The 20,926-nt window shown below is 37.0% G+C and overlaps 1 protein-coding gene across 4 annotated transcripts in view; it reads left to right on the top strand.

Annotated features, from left to right (window-relative positions):
* EYS (eyes shut homolog) overlaps nt 1-20,926 on the top strand; it is an 860,563-nt gene that overhangs the window by 415,722 nt on the left and 423,915 nt on the right. For all 4 annotated transcript variants that reach the window (XM_048297572.1, XM_048297571.1, XM_048297573.1 and 1 more), the window contains 2 exons: nt 9,238-9,409; nt 9,932-10,010. In XM_048297572.1, coding sequence (XP_048153529.1) covers nt 9,238-9,409; nt 9,932-10,010 — 251 coding nt within the window. The remainder of the gene's footprint in view (nt 1-9,237; nt 9,410-9,931; nt 10,011-20,926) is intronic.

Here is a 20,926-nt window from a genome sequence, read left to right as displayed (position 1 = left end):
CAAGACAGCCGCCCACTTCCAAATAACTTTGTTCAGTCCATTTAGGAAGAGGAGTTTCTCTCTGCTCGAATGTGAGTCCCTTCCCCCAACTTGAAGCTTTTCCCACAACTGCTTTCGAGGGTCCACTCTTGAAGGTTTTTGGGGTACAATTTTAAGGTTGAGCTGTTCAGAAACAAAAGTTCTCTTCACCCATCTCTGGGAGCATTTCATCTCTAAGAATAGAGGCCCTTCTCCTTCCCTGGGAGCAAAGGGTCTTCCCCATCTTCATCTTTAGGACTATCTCTGGGAGCATCTCTAGGAACTGAGGTTTTCTCCTTTCCCGTTTGGAGCCAAAGTCCTCATCGCTTCCATCTCTCCCTGTCCAAACTTCTCACCAAATTACAGCTGCGTCAGCATCTGCCTATCTCAGCGCAGGTGCTTTTGCTTGCGAGTTGAAGACTCCACGCCCCTTATCTTCATGAAATTACAACGTATCATATCTTTACAACAGAATTTCAGCTTTAAGCATCTCCTCTTTCTTTTCCCTCAGGTTTTCAGCCCTTCACAGGACTAAAAGGGGTAATCTCACCTAGGCCTTGCAGCTGGAATGTGGCTTATCGCAGTGGAGAGGCGGGGGAGCCGAGCCACTCCAGCTGCCCACAGCAGCGCTGTGGGGAGGGTTCCACGGGTGGAGCAGGGCCCATCAGCTCCAGGATGGCCGTGGCCCGGCCCAGCCCAGCCTGAGCAGGGCCTGGGCTGGGACCACTGGCCCCCACACGGGGCCCACAGCCACCTGTCCCAGCGCCGGAAATGAGAAAGTCTGCCTCAGGGTTTCTATTCTTAAGTGTGCATCACAGAGGCGGTCACAACTTTAAGTGGCTTAAAGAATTATCCATATTCAAACTGGCCAGCTGATAGGTTCTATCAGGCACAGAGGAAGCTGTAAGCACCCCTTTGCAGAACATCACTTCCGGGACTATGCTAGCTAACCCATGACATAGGTCTTTTCCAACCTTAAGGATTCTGCAGTTCTAAGTGATTATATCTAGATTTTATTATCGTGATCTATGAGGTAAGAATTTAAACTATCTAGGGCTACTAGCACCAAAATCAGTGGTTCACATTAATTATACCTAAAACAAATTGGAGAAAGTCCTGATACAACTCCTAGAGTTGTTCCCTAACTATTACTGCTAGCTAGGAGAGTCTTTGTACTTTTCATCCAGTATAACTTTGGAGGGATCTTTGAATGTATTCAAGTATGTCATCGTGCATACTTTAAAGGAGTCTCTATTCTGTAAAAGTTACCAGGGGATTGAAAACTCAATTTCCACACAAATTGCTCTTCTACAAATACGACGACAAAGGAACTTTTAAACTGCTCTGATGTCAGAACACCACAAAGAAACATTATACATCATAACACCAGCCTGTTTTTCTGTGATTCCTTGATATTTCTTTGAGCTTTGTGTAAGTTGCAAATGTACTTAATATCTTTTATATTAAATTATTGTAGTATTTATAAAGAAAAAGCTTCAAATTATATAAGAATATTTCAATAACTATTTCTCATGCTGCAGCTTCTTTTACTGTGAACCAAAAAATTCTTGACTGGTTTCAGGCAGGATAGGGTTAATTTTTGCAGTAGCTGGAAAAGGGTATGACTAAGGCTGGGATGTTATTCTATACCACTTCAGGTCATTGTTAGGAGCAGGAGGACAGGGAGTCTCATTTCTGGGGAGAAGTGGTTCCCTCTAGTTGAGAAAACCTGGCAGGGAAAACTGTCTAGTATTTGTTTATTATCGTGGGCTTTCCATGCGAATAGTTTCTTTTTTTATACCTTTTGTTATTAATATTGTTGCTGTTATTGTTAATTTCCTTATCTCATTGCTGTTTCCAGTAAATTTTTCTTCTCTCAAGTCTTGATCTTTGCCTTTTGTGCCTCCAGTTGGAGGGCAGAAGGGAAGCAGCAGCATGTTTCCAGTGGCAGCACTAAATTGGGGAATACCGTTCCTAAACCACAACAACTGGGAACTAGTTAGAAAGAAAGAAGCAAACTAATCAGATAGAACTAGTAAGATAGAAACAAACAATTAATCACGTAAAAACCTGTGGACGTTTCAGTCAGTCACAGCAATAAATATCTAAACCAATGTCTTCTGACAGATGGTTTCACTTTGGAGAGCACAACATGCTATATGTTAGAACAGTTACTGTAAAGTTGTGCTTCTTATTTCCAAAAAACATGGCCATGGTAGCATCTTTTTGGACTTATTTGGGAGAGGCTGAATTTGACCAGAGTTTTATTAAAAAGTGTAAGAAAATGACGAGGCTATAATAAAATACATGCTAGTCACAAGTAATTTTTCATATACCATCATCATGTTCTTGTTGCAGTTTCATCTACTTCCATGCACGCATGTCATACTTCCGATCCCATGTATTTTGTCATTAACCAGGTTACTGGGTCAAGTTGTACAGGGGAAATTTCATTATTGAATAAGAATAAATCAAGTTGGAAGGGTCCTTCTGAGGTCTCTAGTCCAATTTCTTGCTGAAATCAGTGTTAGCTGTGGAGTCAGACCAGGCTGCTCAAGTGTTTGTCCAGTTGGGTCTGGAAAACCTCCAAGCACAGAATTGTTCTCATATTTGATGGAACGTTTAAACTGTAATGTGAATAATACATTACTTTACTCATAGTATATGCGATTCCTTGTGTCCCAAGACGAAAAGAAGTTGAGTTTTTAGCTGAACAGCAAACTGTCTTTTATTGTCATTTCACTCTAAAAAATCCATTAAAATGCTTCAGTTTTAAATAAGACCATTACATACAACATAAAACATGTCTAACAAAGAAGAAAATTAATAATAATAATAATAATAATAGTGAATTTTAATATTAGTGTATCCTGGAGGCATTCATGTTATAGACTGATATGGAATTAAATATGAATGTTTTTTTACACAAAGCTATTTATATATTGCTTTAGAGTGATGATAGAACATTTTTTTCTTTATGCCTTTAACACATGGTACAGCTCTTCCATTTTCCCTTATTTCAATACTATTTTACAAGCCGTTTTATATCACACTGTTAAAATAATGAACAGTGACTAGACTGGATAAAACATTTTTTTTTATCTGTAAGACTGTGTGTGTGTTTATATTAATATAGAAAATATAGAAAATATATACATATTATATTCAGTGCAATATACCAATAAAATTCTTTTCTCCAAATTGAACTGTATTAGTTCAAATGAGAGATACTTTGTTTCTTAGAAATTTATCTTTCACTTACAAGTTTTCAGTTAGATTTTAGTTTTAAAAGTTTTCCTCAGTTTTAATAAAGTAACAGATCACACTAAATCCTACGTAGTTAAAATCAAAGTTAAGGTGTCATATATATTTAATTGATGTTTGCAGCTTGCCCAGCTACAGTGCGACAATGTCACATTGCCTTCTCTGGAAATATTGACAACTATGTTATTTTTCCTATGATGTTTCCAATATTCAGACATGAATTAATAGATTTTACTGCGCGGTCTTCAGGTTTATCTTGTTCTATATCCCTTTTTGTAAGTTTATTCAACTGTCAACTAAATCATAATTCTTAACTGCTATATCTTTAGGCGTAGCTTGATTTCTTCTTTTTTAAATTCAGTAAATATTTCTGCCCTCAGTAGGGGGATGCCCCAGCTGTGAACTGACCCAGCAGTACAAGGGCTCGACCTTGCCATGGCCTCATCAGGTCACTGGTGTAACTCCTGTGCTGGGGCCAGTGGCTGCTGCCTGTTCTGCTCCAGCTTCAGCTTCAGCTCTGAGTGGCCCCACCTGTCACTGCCTGACAAACCATGGCCCTTTGCGAGCATGGGGTTTTAAGGGGGTGGGGTGTCTGGGCACTGCTGCCAGGTTATTGCTGGCAGCCTGGGAGCAGGAAAGGTATAAAGGCAAACCCAAGCAGAGCTCAAGACTAGGGGAACAAGAAAGTATCAGTATCATGTTCCATCAAACAAAGAGAAGAAAGAAATCATGCTCCAGTCTAAAGTTCAAATATCTCAATAACAGTGCAAGCTGCAGGTGATGTTTTTGTATTTTATCCCTCTGGTTCTTGTACTGACTTTTAAATTAAATGGGAAGATATAGTTCTCAAGAGCCATGCATGCATATCTAAGGTCCCAAATTGATATTTAATGAAGAAAGATGTCAAAGTTTCAGACCACACAAATTAATTTTTTTAATTGTTTTAACTACTTTGTTTCCTGTGGTCTAATCTTATCTTGTAAAGTTCTCTTTGCTTTCCCACTCAGAGTGGAAATCAAACCTTGTCTAAACAAAGAAAAAGGTACTTCAAAATAGGTGGCAACCTTTCGAATTTTCTGCAGTCCAATCAACACCAATTTAACTTGACTTGAAATAGGTGAAATAATTGCCTGAAATAAATCTATTACTGACACAAAGAACAATAGAAATAGAAATTCTAAATCTCTGGTATTAGTCACTAAGCTATAATAAATCTTACTTAAGATGAAATCAACGAAAACAAGCTCAGTGACCTTATCAGCCCTAGTTTTCCATGTACTATACATAGAAAACTTTTGTTAACAGATTATTTACTCATAACAGGCTGAGACAATACTAAAATGATGTTAAAAGGACCTCGTGTTTTTCACAAGATTAATGTCAATGTGACAAAATGAATACTTGTTCTTTGCCATCAGTTACTATTTTTAAGTATGCTTCTAGATTTGTAAGAGGGTTGCTTTAAAATATGATGGTTGAAATACGCTGTATCAAAGTTATTTATTGGATATGAAAGACAAAGTCTACTTAAAAGTGTCTTCTATGGAGACAAAAGCATTTATTTATATTATGTTTTGTATTCAGAAAATGTATTTATAACAAAGTATTTAAAAGCTGTGGAAATAAATTAATAGCTGGTAGAAATTATTACATATATTTTTTTCAAGATGTATTTTCTACATCTTTCTGTAATAGGGGAAATACCTTAATTTTTTCACCTCGTTTTCATGCCAGCTTGTTTCTTCTTTAATTATGACAGGCTATTACATTATTTTTCCATACACCAGTTTGTCTTTACATCACTTTTGATCCCAGATAGCTCAGCTGAAATATTTTTTGCTCTGTATTATGTTCTTGGGTTTTTTCTTGGCCAGAAAGTCAGCCAAGAGTGATCATTTGCCATGCTCAATCATGGTCAAAATGGAACATTTTTGAATATATACCTATCCAAATTATGGAAGATATATAATGAAGATGTAAATAACTAAGTGTTAAGTATTGTTTTACAGTGTGTTGATGATAACTTCTGTTGATGATTTATAATTGCTTGCAGTTAAATGTTTCTTAGAGTTATAGCAGTAATGAAGAGCACTGTTAGATAAAAGGTATTTAAAAAAAGAAACAAACCACAACTGAATTTAAAAACCCCCATTAATTAAACGCTATAAACTTATGTAAACATGGTACTGGGACCTAAAATCAATCTAAAAATGGAAAGATTTTTCACAAGATTATCAATGTAATTAAAAATTTCTAAGATACATAGGCATAAAATATTCTTGCTCCTCTTTTCCTGCTTCTTTTAGGGTTTTACAGTCTTAAGCTGAAATTATTTAACAAATAATTAATTTTCTTTCTGTAACTGGAATATGCTCTGCAATATGGTTTGTAGTATTTCTGCTCATGTTTAATTTGTTAATTTTCATTCCTTAGATTTATGCTATACAATTTTTTTACATACATCATTGTCTTCATTATAGGTTATACATATGAGAAACCTATGAACTGATCTTTTGATTAACATCTGTCTATTATGAAATCTCATAGAATAGTCACAAGTAGTTGTCAATAGTCTTATAATATTTGATACTAAAATTGACTCCAACAAGGGAACTAGGTGCTGCTGAGCAGTTCTGAAAGAACATCTCTCCTTTTCTCTCAGTTCTTTCTCTTTTCAAGAAGATGTAAAATTTTCAGTTACTAGAGAAATACCAACTTTCTTTTTCTTTTTTCTATATCATATATAAATTAGTATAACATTCGAACTTATTATTCTTTTCCATTTTTGAGTATGCTCTCAGCAATCAATTGCTTTTTCATCATGCATTTGTTTTTCTTTTCAGGTAGAACATATTTGACTTTATTGTTGCACAAAATTCTGTGCTCTTCCTTTTCCTCTTTTCAAACAAGTATGTTCTCATAAATTGGTATCTTGAATTTTTAATCTTCTCAAACAGCACTCAAATCTTTTTATTATCTCATATTAAAAAAAAAAGAAAAAAAAAAACAGAATTGAAGAGTCTTCATCTTCCTCAGTCTTTAACCCTAATAATGAAGTAATTTTACATTTGGTATATAAAGGTTTTACATATTCTTATAATATATATTTATAAGTTCTATTATATCTTCTTATGAGTCTGATAGGAAGTAAACAAGCCAGAATATATAGTATTTTCAAGCATCAAGTCCTGGGATGCCGCCACTTTCCTGGGCACCCTGTTTCAATGTCTGACTGCCCTTTCAGTGAAGAAAGTTTTCCTAATACCCACTCTGAACTTCTCCTGGTGCAACTTGAGGCCATTTCCTCTCATTCTGCCACTTGTTACTTGGGAGAAGAGACCAACCCCTACCTCACTGCCTTTCAGGCAGTTTTAGAGAGTCGCCTTTTCTCCAGGCTAATCAACCCAAACTCCCTCAGCTGTTCCTCATAGGACTTGTGCTCCAGACCCTTCACCAGCTTTGTTGCCCTTTCCTGGAGTTGGGGACCCAACACTGAACGCATGATTCAAGATGCAGGTGAAAGACTTGACAGAAGATGTGAAAATCTCTAGATTAGAACGCAGTTGTAGAATTGTGCAAATGAGCTCCAAGAACGTCTGAGGCATTGCCAGTTAGTGAAGTGGCTTGAATATAAAGTAGGAATTGGAAAAGGCTGCTGAGTTTTCCTTATTAAGTTATGAGACAGACTGATCCTTCCCATGAATGGACGATTTGAAAGAGTAGGAGAATAGTTTCATCTAAGTCTTCTTTTCATCTTAGCGTTACTGTTATTACTCTATACTAGTCTTACATCTATGGCATTTCCTTGCCTCCTGCAGCATTCTGCCATGCTGGGGAGCCTCCAGGTAGCCATTAATACACTGACACCCCCCCCCCCCCACATGGCATGTGTGAGGTACTTTTCCCCTTTCTTTGATGTGTGGAGGAATTATTTCTAGCAAGGTAAGTATGGTCTGTAAAGCAGAGCTCAAAGCACAGTAACTCATCTGGCACAGTCTGAGCTATGAAAAAGTTTACGGGCAACATTTTAAGCAAAGTGCTTGTTAGGTAGTATTATAATCTGTCTCACACCAACTTTACAGAATATTTGGTTGTATTCAGCAAGATTATTTCAATTAAAAGTTTTCATATTTTGAAAAAGGATTAAAAAAGAAGGCAGGTTTCAAATTAAATGACAGTCACATTGGAAGAGACTGACAGACTGTCTAGGTTATAGTCATAACCAATTTCCAGCCTTTTGTGTCTGCAGTGCAACAAATTGCAAATTTAGTACCTTTTGTTCTTGGAAATAATTTAAATGAAAATGTTTATTCATATCAGGATGGATTAATCCAGTGATCCCAGGGGATTAATGCTAGAGATATATTAGTGATGGATTAGTGATGTATTGTTCAGGGGGTATTAGAATATGGATGTTGAATTTAAAGAAGAAATTTTAACATCTGAATGTAAATTATTTTCTATAAGAACTATCTAAAATATTTTGAGTTTGTGCATTTTGTCAAGAACACGTGAGCTCCTAATATTGAAAATGTTATTTTCTTTGTTAGAACTAATACCTAAAAAACCCCTTTTTTTAGTTGTTTTTTTAAATGTAATTAATTTTCCTGTGATACATGTATTCATTTTCATCTTTAAACCTATTGTGCCATAATTACTATAATGATTGTAGTTTTTATTCACAGAAAATCTCAGAAATTCTTTCTAGGGTGAGAATGACAAAATGGACTTTTACCCTCTAGAGATGTCTGAAACTTTTAGCACTGACAGGAGCAAAGGTTCATTTTTCCTATTAATACTGCTAATGCTTTCTTAGTACGGGAAAAATATGGAGATACCATCACAAGGCATTCCTGTTCTTTCCAACAGAGTTAGCCTTGGCAGAATCTAATCCTAATTATATCTCATGATACATGTCTTTTGAATACACTAGACACAAAGTTGGAAAGGAAATATAATTTAAAGTGTCTCAGCAGATTATGTTGTAATGAAAGCATATGTGAATATGTAATAATTGTCAATGATTACTTTAACTCATTCCAGAGTGTTCTCTTTTAAATTGTCCCAAACCAAGACCCTGGAGATGGCTGAACATCTGCCTGCCGATTGGAAGCAGCAAATAAATTCCTTGTTTTGCTTTGCTTACATGTGTGGCTTTAGCTTTACCTATTAAACTGTCATCTCGATCAACAAGTTTTCTCACATCTACCTTTTGTTTCTTCCCCCCATCCTACTGTGGGCACAAGCAGCTGGCTGTGTGGTGCATAGCTGCCTCCCAGGCAGCGGGCAGGCCTACAAAGAGACCTATGCACATGTTGTTTGTCAATTAGTATTTTGTAAAATACTAATATTATTTTAAGACAGTTAGATGGAAGTTGTGGCACGCACAAGCATAAAAGTGCACCACCATATCATTCCTAGTGAATGTCTTGAAAAAACAATATGAAAGAGTTTTATTTAGAGTTTTTTAGAACGAGTTTTTTTAGTCTTGCATCATTTATCAAAAGCCCCTGCATTTCAATTTCATTTTGAGAAAATAAGTATTATAGTTAGACCACCACCAAGACATACCATTTTAGTTCTGTATTCCTCCTATAGGAAACCTGTGCTATTCAACTTCCTGCTAACTGTGTAACAAATTTAATCTTGAAATTTCAATTTCTCCATTGCTTGCAGGACAGTATTTAAAGCCTTCTTGCCTTGCCACAATTACAGATGTCATCATTTTATATTTGTCATTTATCATCATGTATTTTTCAATATAACCATCCTTTTTGACATTTACACCTTAGCTAATTCCAGCTGGATATTCCTTATTGATGAATATCATGAACTATATGAACAATCTATGTAAATAAAAGCAATTATTTGGAAATATTAATATTAATAAATATACTGTTAGTTGGTTTGAGTTTAGAATTTAAAGCTTAGTTGCATTTCTGGATTTTCAAACAGGTGATAGGTGTGAAGAAAATATAGATGAATGTATGTCTTCTCCTTGCCTCAACAATGGAAGTTGCATTGATGGCATCAGTTCCTACAAGTGTCACTGTAAGAGAGGTTTCATTGGAAAAAACTGCGAGATAAATGCTAATGAATGCTTGCCAAATCCTTGTCTTCATGGAAGGTGCCTATTTTTATTTAACTATTGTTATCTCCATGATAATATACCTAACTAGCAATATTTAGCACTTAATGATATGGGAAGTTTGATGAAAATGCTCTTACTTTATGGAAGAACGTAATTAAGAGTACAAGCACACTTAAAGATGACAGATGTTTCCTGCTTAAGCTAATGTAGTACAGTTACATTATCTCAATTTCTCTTTCATTTTTGTTCATTACTGTAACTAGCATTCAGTAAGTGTGGATTAATTAGTGTTTAATATACTTAAAAGCAAATCTTTAGCTGTTACATGCCAACAAGTTGAAATTGGAAGACGTCTTCCAATGCAACAATCAGAGTCCTTACAAAATGCCTCAGCACCCATAGTATACACATTTGAAATCCATTACAAAACTATTGAAAAGTACCGTGGATTACAAAAGGTTACATCAGACCACTATTTTGAAATGCATGGAATGATACTACTAGTGCTGAATCTGGAATTGCAGAGCTTCATCTGAATAACACTGTTTTGTATTTCAGATGTGTAGATCTCATTGATGGGTATCAATGCTCTTGTGAACCAGGATGGACCAGCTCAAGATGTGAGATAAATATTAATGTATGTTTTCAAAATGTTTTTTTTAATTATAGGGGAAAGGGTAATAGGTCACTTGAAACTCATCTTTATTTAGTTAACCTCTGAAGTAAGTATATTGGAAATGCATGACAGAAATTGTTGTTTAAAATCCATTTTGAAAAGTGTATTATTTTTTGCTTACATGACACTCCATTAGAAAAGACCATTAACAAAACGTCTAAAAAAGTTTAAAGGTGAAGGGTGAATGATAAATCTGAAAAGCCACAGCAAGCTAAGCCAACATTACTTGAAAATCATTTCTCCCTCCATTCAGGATGAATAGTATAATTACCTAATTTGCATGTTTGAGTCTCATTTGCTGTAGCTTAGCTGCATATTTGAATAGTAAACCTCAAGTTGCAATGTTCTACACTGAAAGTTGCCTTGACTTGTCTAAAATTTCAAAATCCAGGCAATGGTAGATTTCTATGATACAAAACCATTGGGTACTAAATACACAGCCCTCTCTCTCCTCTGAAGTTCATTAATAGTTTTATGCTCTCATGAGGAATGGCTGTGGACAAGAAGGCATCCATATATGCAAGTCTGTGCTGTGCAGATTCCCATGGTCAGCAAACCAATTTGGAGAAAGTGACTACATCTGGCAGAACAATGAACAGAGCTTATGATATTGACTACACTTTGCAGAAAGTATTGAATTGATTTAGACTTTTTTAGGTTTTCTGCCAAACAGAGTTTAATCTGATCTTGTGATACGATCCTTTTAAATGCATTTGGTCTCATGAGAAAGTCTGGCATGAACCTTCCTTCAGGCTATCTGCTTCTAATATTGTGCTACTGAATTGTCAAAAAACATTCCAAAATGTTATAGAAACTTCTTTTTGACTTATGTACGAATGCAGGGACTTTTCATAATTTTTTTATTTACAGCTTAAGGTACTACATAACTAAATATGTCTCATGTTACATAAAGGAAGTATAGTCCATAATTTTTCTGTTGAAAATCCGTGAAAGTCTCACACAAGGAGTAAATCTAGCTGGAATATTAGGTTCCAACTTCCTTTACAGAATGAAAAAGTCAGAAAATAAGTAATCCAGCTCTACAAAGTGCCCATCATGATATGATATGATATTGCAAATCTGTATGATTATCAGATGTTGCCAATGCTAATACAGAATATCCTTGGGTAATATTTTGTCTAGAAACATCCATGATTTACACTTTTCTCCATTTGAAGAGAACGAGAGATTAAATGACCTGTAGACAATATCATAAAATTATATTCAAAAGATAATCATATTTCATAGTGAGGTGTTTGAAAATGCATAGATTAGAAATTCATAGGAAGAAACAATATACATATACCTTTGACAGATTACTGTCAGAGTAACAGCTTCATTTTTTGATAGTCATTCTATTTGCATGCAATGTGATTCCCAGATTACACTATGCTGCAAGGGTCATATTTTACAGGTTCTATCATTGCATTCATCCTGTTCAGACATAGATCATGCCTATGCAACTCTTACAGTGGTCAGCTAGGCTTTCTGACTATGTAGGGGTATGCACATCACAATAATCATGGTAGGCTTATGCTCTGTAATTGTTTTTTTCTAAATTAGCTTCAGCCACTTCCTTTGTTTTAAAAAATAGTCATGATGTAATCCAGATAATTCACTTGTAGGTACATTTCTTTGTATTAAGGGATATGCAATTTCATTTGGTGTAGGAGCCAAGATTTTGTTCTAGAAGGAGGTCTGCAGGAGTGGCCTCCATGAGAATAGGTCAGGGGCTGCTCCATGCTGGGACCAACACATTTGAGTCAAATCCAACCAACCATCTGCGGGGGAGAATTGAGTCTCTCACTCAAGATGATGGCACCTTTGTAGAAATGTATTTAAGAAAGAGTACAAAACACTGCTCAGCAGAGTGAGGAGGAAAGAAGTGTGAGAAACAACCAGGCAGTATCCAAGGTCATTGAAGAAGGAGAGGGAAGAGGAGCTCGAGGTGCTGCAGCAGGGATTGTAGGAGCTGTAGCCCCTGAAGAGAATTATGGTGGAGTAGGTATTTGCCAGTAGTCCATGGAGAGAACCATGCCAGAGCAGACATCTGCACTGCATCCCACAGAAGACCCCATGCTGCAACATGTGGTTATGTCCTGAAAGTGCTACAGCCCATGGAATGCCCAGACAGCAGCAGGCTGTAGGCAGGAACTGTGACACATGGAGAGGAGCCCATGCAGGAGCAGTTTCACCCTGAAGCACATAAAGAGGACCCACACTGAAGCAGGGGAAAAGTGGGAGAAGGAAGGAGCAGCAGAGAGGAGCTGATGTAAAGTACGATCCCTCTCTCCCACCCTGTCTGCACTTCTCAGGGTGAAAGGAGGAGGTAGAAAACTTCAAAATAGAGGAGTGAAGTTGAACTTGGGAAGAAGTGCAGTGTGGACTTATGTTTTTTTTTCTGATTCTCGCTGGCCCAAAATCTATTTCTAGTTCCAAGAACTTATACTATTATTTTACGCGTGTCAAGTCTGTTTTGCCTGTTACAGCAAATGGTAAGTGATCTCTCTGTCCTTACCAATCTAGGAGCTTCGTCATCTAATTTTCTTTCCGTGTCATGTAGGAGGAGGGAGAGTGAGAGAATAGCTGGGTAGTCATTGCAAGGTCAGCAACTAAGATGATTCAAATAACCAGTTTAAAAATAAAATATATTCATGTGTGTTTCCCTAGGCATACTTAGATAATTTTTCTTTACTTTTTTACCCTTGATTTTTTCATCCTCACCTATGTTGCTATAGAGTTTTCAAGAAAATACACTTCAAAACTTTCTCTGGTTGTCTAATACTTTTAGGTACAAAATAAGCACTTTATATCTTTATAGCCTATAACTTTTGCATATCTATTATGGAGTGCGTATATTGGAACTTCCCTATCTACTACAGTTTTCATTACATTTTCATTTATGGAATTCACTCAAAAAAGAGTAACAGTAAAAATATATGCATTATATGAATCAATTTCAATGCACATGATTCTCTTTGACATCTGCATATTTTTGAAATGGTAAAATAATGTACATAATGGAAAATTGATCTTTTCTCTCTGACAAACATGGATTAATACTATGTGCAGTAAAAGCAATTATGGTTAGTAATAGACATTACTACTTACTCTTTTTGGCTTCTTTTTCTTTGCTATGGCAGATAAAACATGATTGACAGATGTGCTTCTTCCATGCTCAGTTAACACTGTCTCATCCTGTCAAAAAGGAAGCAAAAAACATTTTGAGTCTTTACACAGGAGAATATTCAGCTTGTTGGTGCTTCATCTTGTATCAGATAGAAAGCTGTATCTGATAGAAAGCTGATCTGATAGATCAGACTACATGCTAGGGTTGGTTTGTTTTTTTTTTTATCTGTTTTACTGATCTTTTCTCTCTGTTTTCATAAAAGATAGAAACAAGTGGTAAATCAGGAAAATCATCTAATTTTCTGCACAAAGGCACCACAGTTTTGCACATGCAGAGGTTACTTCAAGCAAATATTTATTCATCAAGACTAGCCAGATTGCACAAAATACACGGGTATGGCAAACATCGGCGGATGTACAAAGACCCTCAGATAAGGTGGATGCTCTTCATGCCTCTCTGAGACTTTTTCACACTCCTGAGTATTTTTACCTATTGCTAACTAGTTTTAAAAGCATTGGGTAAATTTCCTGAAAGAAACTAAACTCATGTTAACTTCCAAAAATAATGTGGTTTATGTACAAGATGCAGATAGGTAAATCTAAGAGCAGGAGGAGAGGGAGATATCCACCTTATTCTGCAAAGCACAGTATCTGTAGTTACAGACCCATGGGACAATTTCAGTGTGTGTAACATTTCAGAGACCTCCTGGGCATGAGACAGGAAGTTTATTTTAAGTCAGAGTGACTGAATTAGAGTCTTTTAAATAGAAAGTAATAGGAAAAATAGATAATATAAACTGGAGAATTAAAGAAATGGATGAGACCTACAAGAATGTTGAAGAAGAATTTCACCCCCAAAGTGCTAAGTCCTCTGAGGACATTCAACTGACAGGCATGTTTCTAATCTCTTGTATGAGAAAATCCTATCAACTGATATCATAGTATGTATACTAAACAACAGAGTATATCCTAAACCCCAGGAACATTAAATTATTTTACTTAGTTTCAGGAAAATAAACTATATAAATGTGAGGCCCACAAGCATATTAATGGCTATTGAACAAATAATGTTAAAAGCTCAGGTAAAATGTGTGCTACAGCTGAAGAACACAAAGAGGTTCAAAGCCCCTGAGTGGCTTAAGGCAGAAACTTAAGGCTGTCACAAGGAAAAAATGGCATTTTAACAAATGGAGAGTTTGCCTACATGGAAATAATAAAAAAAAATTTTAGAACATATTAATTCAAATGCTGTCAGGAACCCCGAAAACCTAAAACAAAAATTGGAAAGTGTCTTGTAAAGGGCACTCTAAATTATAAAAATTTCTTCACATCTATCAAAGTCTGGATGTAGGGAATTGGTGGGATTGCTTGATGGAGAAAGTGTAAAATGTGTACTCAAACAGGGTTTGAGAGAAGCTTAGTGAATTCTTTGCATTTGACAATTGCCAGGAGGACCTCACAAAACAAAGAGGGAAAAGGTGGCAGATAAGCTTCAGTGGAAAGTGACATTCTAGGGAGAAATAGCCTCATACAACTGAATTCAACTGTCAGTTACAACTGAATTCAACTGTCAGTTACAATTCAGGAAAGAAGATTTGGAACGACCATTGACAGTTCTCTGAAGTCATTGTGTCAATCTACAGCCACAGCAAAGCATAGCAAAAAAACCTGCTGGGCATGTGTCACGATCCGCTAATGCAAGCGGGGGTCGTGATGGTTCGTTTATCGATCTCAGAGTGTAAAAGTACACAAGAGATTTAGGTTTTAATCAAAACAGTGCACCTTTATTAAGTGCCCACAACACAGTAATGCGATAGAGGAGAGTAGAGGGGGAAAAAGAGGGGCAATAGCTACCAATGGATGAGACGAAGTCCTCGTGGTCTTCCGCCAATAGATTCATCTTCTTTCCGTGGGGAGATCTCGGACTCGGTTATTTCAGAAGGTCCCTTTATAGTCCTTTTCAGAAGCGAGGGGCAACTGGCCAAGAGGTTGGGAAATCTACAGCCATTGTTATGGGGTCCGTTGCTTTGGGAAACAGGTACAGGACAGACGTACAAGACAGGTGTACCGGAGAGGTGTACAGGACAGGTCGTTCCTTTCCGCTTCAGCGCAGTCCTTCCCACCTGGGCAGCAAGAACGGCACAGTCCATTGTGACCTGCACTAATTTTCCTCAGGAATGCGTACCAGTTCCCAGTGGGCACACCCGCAGGCAACACTTGGCAGACATCCCACCTCAGCCAGGCCAGGACTCCTGTGTTCAGTCTCTGTCCTTGGCGATGATCGTGAGGCAGATGAGGGATCTTCGGACCGTCTCTTGCAGCATGATCAGGAAGAGTATGAGGAACCAGACAGAGGACATGATTTCCCTGCTACATAACCGAGGTGGGCTCATACATTGGTTACTGTGCATGGTTCTGTACCCTGCACCTTAAGGAACACAGGTAGAGTTAGTGAAGCTACAGAGAATAACAAATACTATGTGAATTGAAAAGTTGACATATAAGGAGATTTAAAGGGCTGAAACTATTCCCTTTAAAGAGGGGAAAGCTGAAGGGAATGTAATCAAGATTTAGAAGACTACTGCACTGGAAGATAAATGGAAAATCTCTTCTGCAAATTCTGTAATGAAATAATCTGTGGAGACATAAAAAAATAAACAGAGAAATATTTGGAAGAAAACAAACTACTTCCTTTCAGAGGAAGCAGAGAACCCCTAGAACTTGCTGCCCCAAAAGGCTGGAGAGTCAGGTCATCTCTTAGTAGGTTCAGAAAAATTAGGCACATCACAGACAACAGGTCTATAAGTGAATGATAAATAAACCAGTCAGGGAAATATACTTTATCATGTCTGATTAGACAGTTCTGCTTGCTGAAGAGAGGATGCATGGGACATAGATTTTGCTAAAGTGGCTTTCCCTCCACCACTACTGTAGACAGAATACTGGACCAGATGGAGCACTGGTCTGATCCAGTATCTTCCTGCTTTGTATCATTGTCTCAAAATTAGGTTTATTTTTATTATTTTTTCTCTTCTCCTTGTGTTTGGAATCCAAAATTTCAAGGTGAAATATTCTTATCATTTTGAACTCCTTTTGAATTGAAATATGTTGGATAAATCCAACATTCTGAAGTACAGACACAAGTTTTCCTAGTTCATTCCTCAAGATGTTGTATATATATTTAATCTACCAAAACAAAAAGTTTGAGAAAGTTAATAATTTAAAAAAAAAAGTATTCACTATTATATTAACTGCAAAAAATAGCGTAATAATTTTACTCATTAGAAAAATACACTTTATAGTTTTTTTAAACATCAAATAGAAATACATCTGGAGCATTCATCTCATACTTTTATATGTGATCAACACTATCAAGATTTAACCCAAAGTATACACACTGTAAAATTAGATTATTTTTTCAAAATCTGGATTCAGTATTCATTAAAACAATATGCATACTATCTTCTGTATGTAAAAAACCTTGCTTTAAAATCTGAATTAGCTTCTAAAGCATTCATCTACAGCCTTTTTTACTTTCTGCCTGCTTTATTTTTTATTTCATTCCAAACCCTTAGCCACATGGCTCTTGCTTATTAAAAAAAAAAATCAATTTTGACCTGAGAATAATGTTGTCCTATCATTAAATGAATGCAAGCATGCCTCTTGAAAGCATCTTTCTTTTGTGGTGTAATATATATCTTTAAATTCCTTTCTTATCCCTTTCTTTCGTCCCCTTGCCCCCCATCCCAATAGTGGATTTGCATGAGTTATCTTAAGAATCATTCCACTTTATAACTACCTTTTTGATATGAAGCAAAACGTCACTTAAATAAAAATAAGTCTACATTTACTTTTTTTTTTTTGCCTTGAATCTCCTTCATAGAAATAGATTTTAAAGTGTAGTTAGAAATAACTTTGGATTTCTAATCAGCATTTCCAAGGAGGACTAATGGAAAATAAGTCCTTCCTGCCAGAAAAGAAAAAAAAAATCCTAACTTCCAAAATGTACTTCTAGATTTTGTTTTAAGAAAGAGTGTTGAACATTATTTGGAAAAATAGTGGATTTTCACTATTTTTTATTAGTTTGCCAAAATGTGTTCCCTTACAATTATTTCAAGCTATGGATTCTGAATTTGGAGATAATATAATGAGATATGTAGAAGGTTGGGCTTTCTTAGACAGACCAACCTCACTTCCAAAGACAGATGTCAGTATGGACCTGCAGATTTGGATATGGAAGTAGAATGCCTTGAGCAAAGTGCCTTTCTAGGTCAGTTGTTAAGAGTCCAGATTTCAGAACAATTCCATGCCAGCAGAAGCAGTGAACTGTGCCATGCCAGGTGGACCCTCTTAAGGGACAGTCATTTTCTTCCTAGAAAAAACAAGATTTACTGCACCATGACATTCAAGGAACAGGAAATACAGAGAAGAATAAATTATTGTGCTCTAATAAATGTAGTGGGTCTTGTATGACATTGTTTGAACTAAGGATTTTTAAAAAAATCTACCCTTAGAAGACCTGCATAACTAGAAATCTCAATATTCTTTCTTTTTTTTGCCTTGATTTTTAAATTGCTTTGCTATGCTAGGAAAATCAATAAGGACTTATATTTACTGTAAAAATAGCTAGTAAAAATAACGCCAGAAAATCGCCATTCTGTTCTCCTGTCAGAAGTCTGTATATTCCATTTACTTACACCTCCATGGAAATGAATACTTGTATTTAAATTTTATTTGCCTAGAGCATATGTTTTAGAGATGCCTTGAGCCTTTATTTGAAAATATAAGGAGGTTTTACAGTGACTGACTCTCAGCAGTCAAGTTGAACCTTATCTCTTGCTGGATATATCTGGATTTGGGGAATCCAGGTAGTTATTTTTGTACTGACTTTCTCTGGGAGTTAAATACTTAATTTATAATAGTTCTTGTGAAAATAACTGTGCACAGCCATTATCTATCTCTCTCTCTCTCAATTTTTTTGGTGATTACATAAATCTGAGAACACTCATAGAGTCATCAAGAATTCTGGGACTTCTTATAGCAAAGAACTCACACTGATTATTGCTTTTAATAGCTAGAAACAGATCTTTACACCATAAATTTTTCTAATAATTTTTAACCTGTATATATTGTTTTTAGCAATATCATGTGAAAATTATATATATGATGTAATAATATTTATGAAAAAAATCCTATCCTAAAAATTCTGTTAAGTCTTATTTTTCTTAGATTTAACTTACTGTGAAGTATTTTAGATAGTACTTAAATAGTCTACATTTTTTGCCACCCTTTGTAGTAAACAGATTCCAGAACTTGGCACAATATCTCAGTTTCCACTAACCATAAAAAGAGAAATAATCACCTGTCTTAGTAAGTTATAGTGTAAGTCATAGTTCCCCTCTCTGAAGATTTAAGGGTAGAATTAGCAATTTTTTCCATAGCATTCCAACAGGAGTTCATGCTGATAGTTTGTCCATTATAATTTTTAAATCTTTTCCAAGGTCATTACTTGTTAACAACACATAAACTCAAAGGATTCCTTGTTAGGTCAAAATGGAGAAAGCTCATGCTGCACAGAAAAAAAATACCAAACTCAGAATAACAAATGCATACTGAAAGGGACCCCTCCTGCTTTACTCCTACGAGGTCAGATATGAGAAAACTCAAAAGATACTTGAATGAGTATAAAGTGTGTCAGACTCATGAAGAGTTGCTAAAAACTCTATACAAGTAATTACAATTATTTAACTTCTATTTTGTTGAATCATTTCCTTACATTGGAGCTTATTAAAGCCATCCATGCTTTTAAAGATGAGCTGGGAAGGGGAGCAATGGTAGGCTGTAAAGTGTGAGTAGTGGGCATCTCTAAAAGATGTGAGGAAAGTTGAGGAATAAGCAGAGCACCCCAACTGAAGTCAATAAGGGTGGAGTTTTTTTGGGTTTGTTTGGTGACAGTGGAAGGAACAAACCCCTTCAGAACAAGAAAAAGATGAGAAGATGAGGCCTTAGGAGCTGCTTTTCTGTTGTGGTTTCCTTGGCTGTGGGTGGCTGTAGCCCTGGTTTGACTGAAGCTGCCCTTGAACAGAACAAACAAAACAGAAAGGGAAAAAGAAAAAGGGGCAATGACGGCCACAGGAAAGCTAGGCATTATAGCTCTGTTTGGACAGGTTACTTGCTCTAATAGGACAGAAAAGAAAGTTTTACAGCCTATGAATACCCAGGTATGATGAGTTCCCTTTGTCTGGCTGCCAGACATCCACACAGCCACTCCAGCACTCCCCCTCCTTATCAGGAGAGAGGGAGGAAATAAGAAAGGAAGCTTGTGGGTCAAGATAAGGACGGGAAGATTGGTCATGGTCACCGATTATTGTCACAAGAAAAACAGACTCAGCCTGGGGAAGATTAATTTAATTTACTGTCAATGAAAAACTAAAAGACTTTCCTTCCAACCTGCTGGAACACGTTCTTCTGCAGAGCCTCCTCTCCACAGGCTGCAGCTCCTGCCAGGAGCATGGTCAAGCATGGGCTCTCCATGGGCTGCAGCCTCCTTTGGGGCACATCCCCCTGCTGTGGTGTGGTGTCACACCCATGGCAGCGTGGATATATGTTCCTGTGTGGTCCTTTGTGGGCTAGAAGGGGCCGACCTGCTTCACAATGGTCTTCTCCAGGACCTTCCTGGGGATCCCTGGCGGACACCGCCTCCCTCTCCTTCTTCTCTGACCTTTATGACTGCAAGGGGTTTTTTCACACTTTTTTTCTCACTCCTGTCTCTGATGATTTTCTGCACAGTTTTATACCCTTTCTAAACACATTGCCCCGCCCCGGGCGTGGGCTCAGCCGTGCCCTGCGGTGGGTGGTTGGATCCGGCTGGAGCTGGCTGTGTCCGGCTGGCACAGCCCTGGCCTCCCCTCACAAAGCGGCCCCACCCTGCAGCCCCCCCACCCACTGCAATCAAAACCTTGCCGCACTAAGCTATTTTAACAAGACTGCAGCAGAGAGATACCCGAGTTATCTTAATGACTTGTGTTAAACAAAGCTGTCTGCCAGGCCTGTAACAGTGTGTTGCTGCTTGGGCCAGAGTGATGAGGCCAGGTGGGTGTGAATTTGGAGAGTCCGGCACATGGACACAGGGCCTCAATGCTGCCATGGCCACAGGGAGGCCTTGGGTCTCCTGGCCACAGCTGGATGAGCCGAAGGCAACCCAATCATACAGTGAGATTTTCTGTGTTGTCAGAGGAAACTAAAAATGAAAGTAGGGCTTGAAAAAAATTAAGATATCTGAAAGATAGTAATTAAAAAGAGTACTTAATGTTTGTAGAAAGTTCTGAGGAAGAAAACAAGTTGCAGACCAAAGCTGACACTGTTGCCCCTTGACCTCTCAGTGTTATGACTGCTCAGTGGGACCTGGAGGTCTTAGCATGTTCTCTGCTTTCTAAATGGAATAATTCTGCTGAGAACTCCAACACAGGGCTGACAGTAATTTTGTGCCTTTTGAGGGGAGTTTCATTTTGGTATTATTTACTTTGTGGTGGGGTTTTTTTGCTTGGTTGATTTTTTGGTTTGGGGGGTTTTTTGTCTGTGTATGTGTCTTTGGTTCTTTTTTTTGGTTCCTAAACATTTATTGCTAGCAAATTGTTAGTAGAACTTGAACAAAGTCTTAAGAGGTTTGCTGTCAGATTAAGATTTTGTCTCTGAAGATGAAAAATTATGCATTTTCAAACTGAAATTAAAGTTTCAGATTTAGTAAA

This window comes from Corvus hawaiiensis, chromosome 3, assembly GCF_020740725.1.
Source record: "Corvus hawaiiensis isolate bCorHaw1 chromosome 3, bCorHaw1.pri.cur, whole genome shotgun sequence".
NCBI classification, from domain to species: Eukaryota; Metazoa; Chordata; class Aves; order Passeriformes; family Corvidae; genus Corvus; species Corvus hawaiiensis.
Note: the sequence above shows the minus strand (reverse complement) of the source record. Positions and strands in the feature narration are given on the sequence as shown.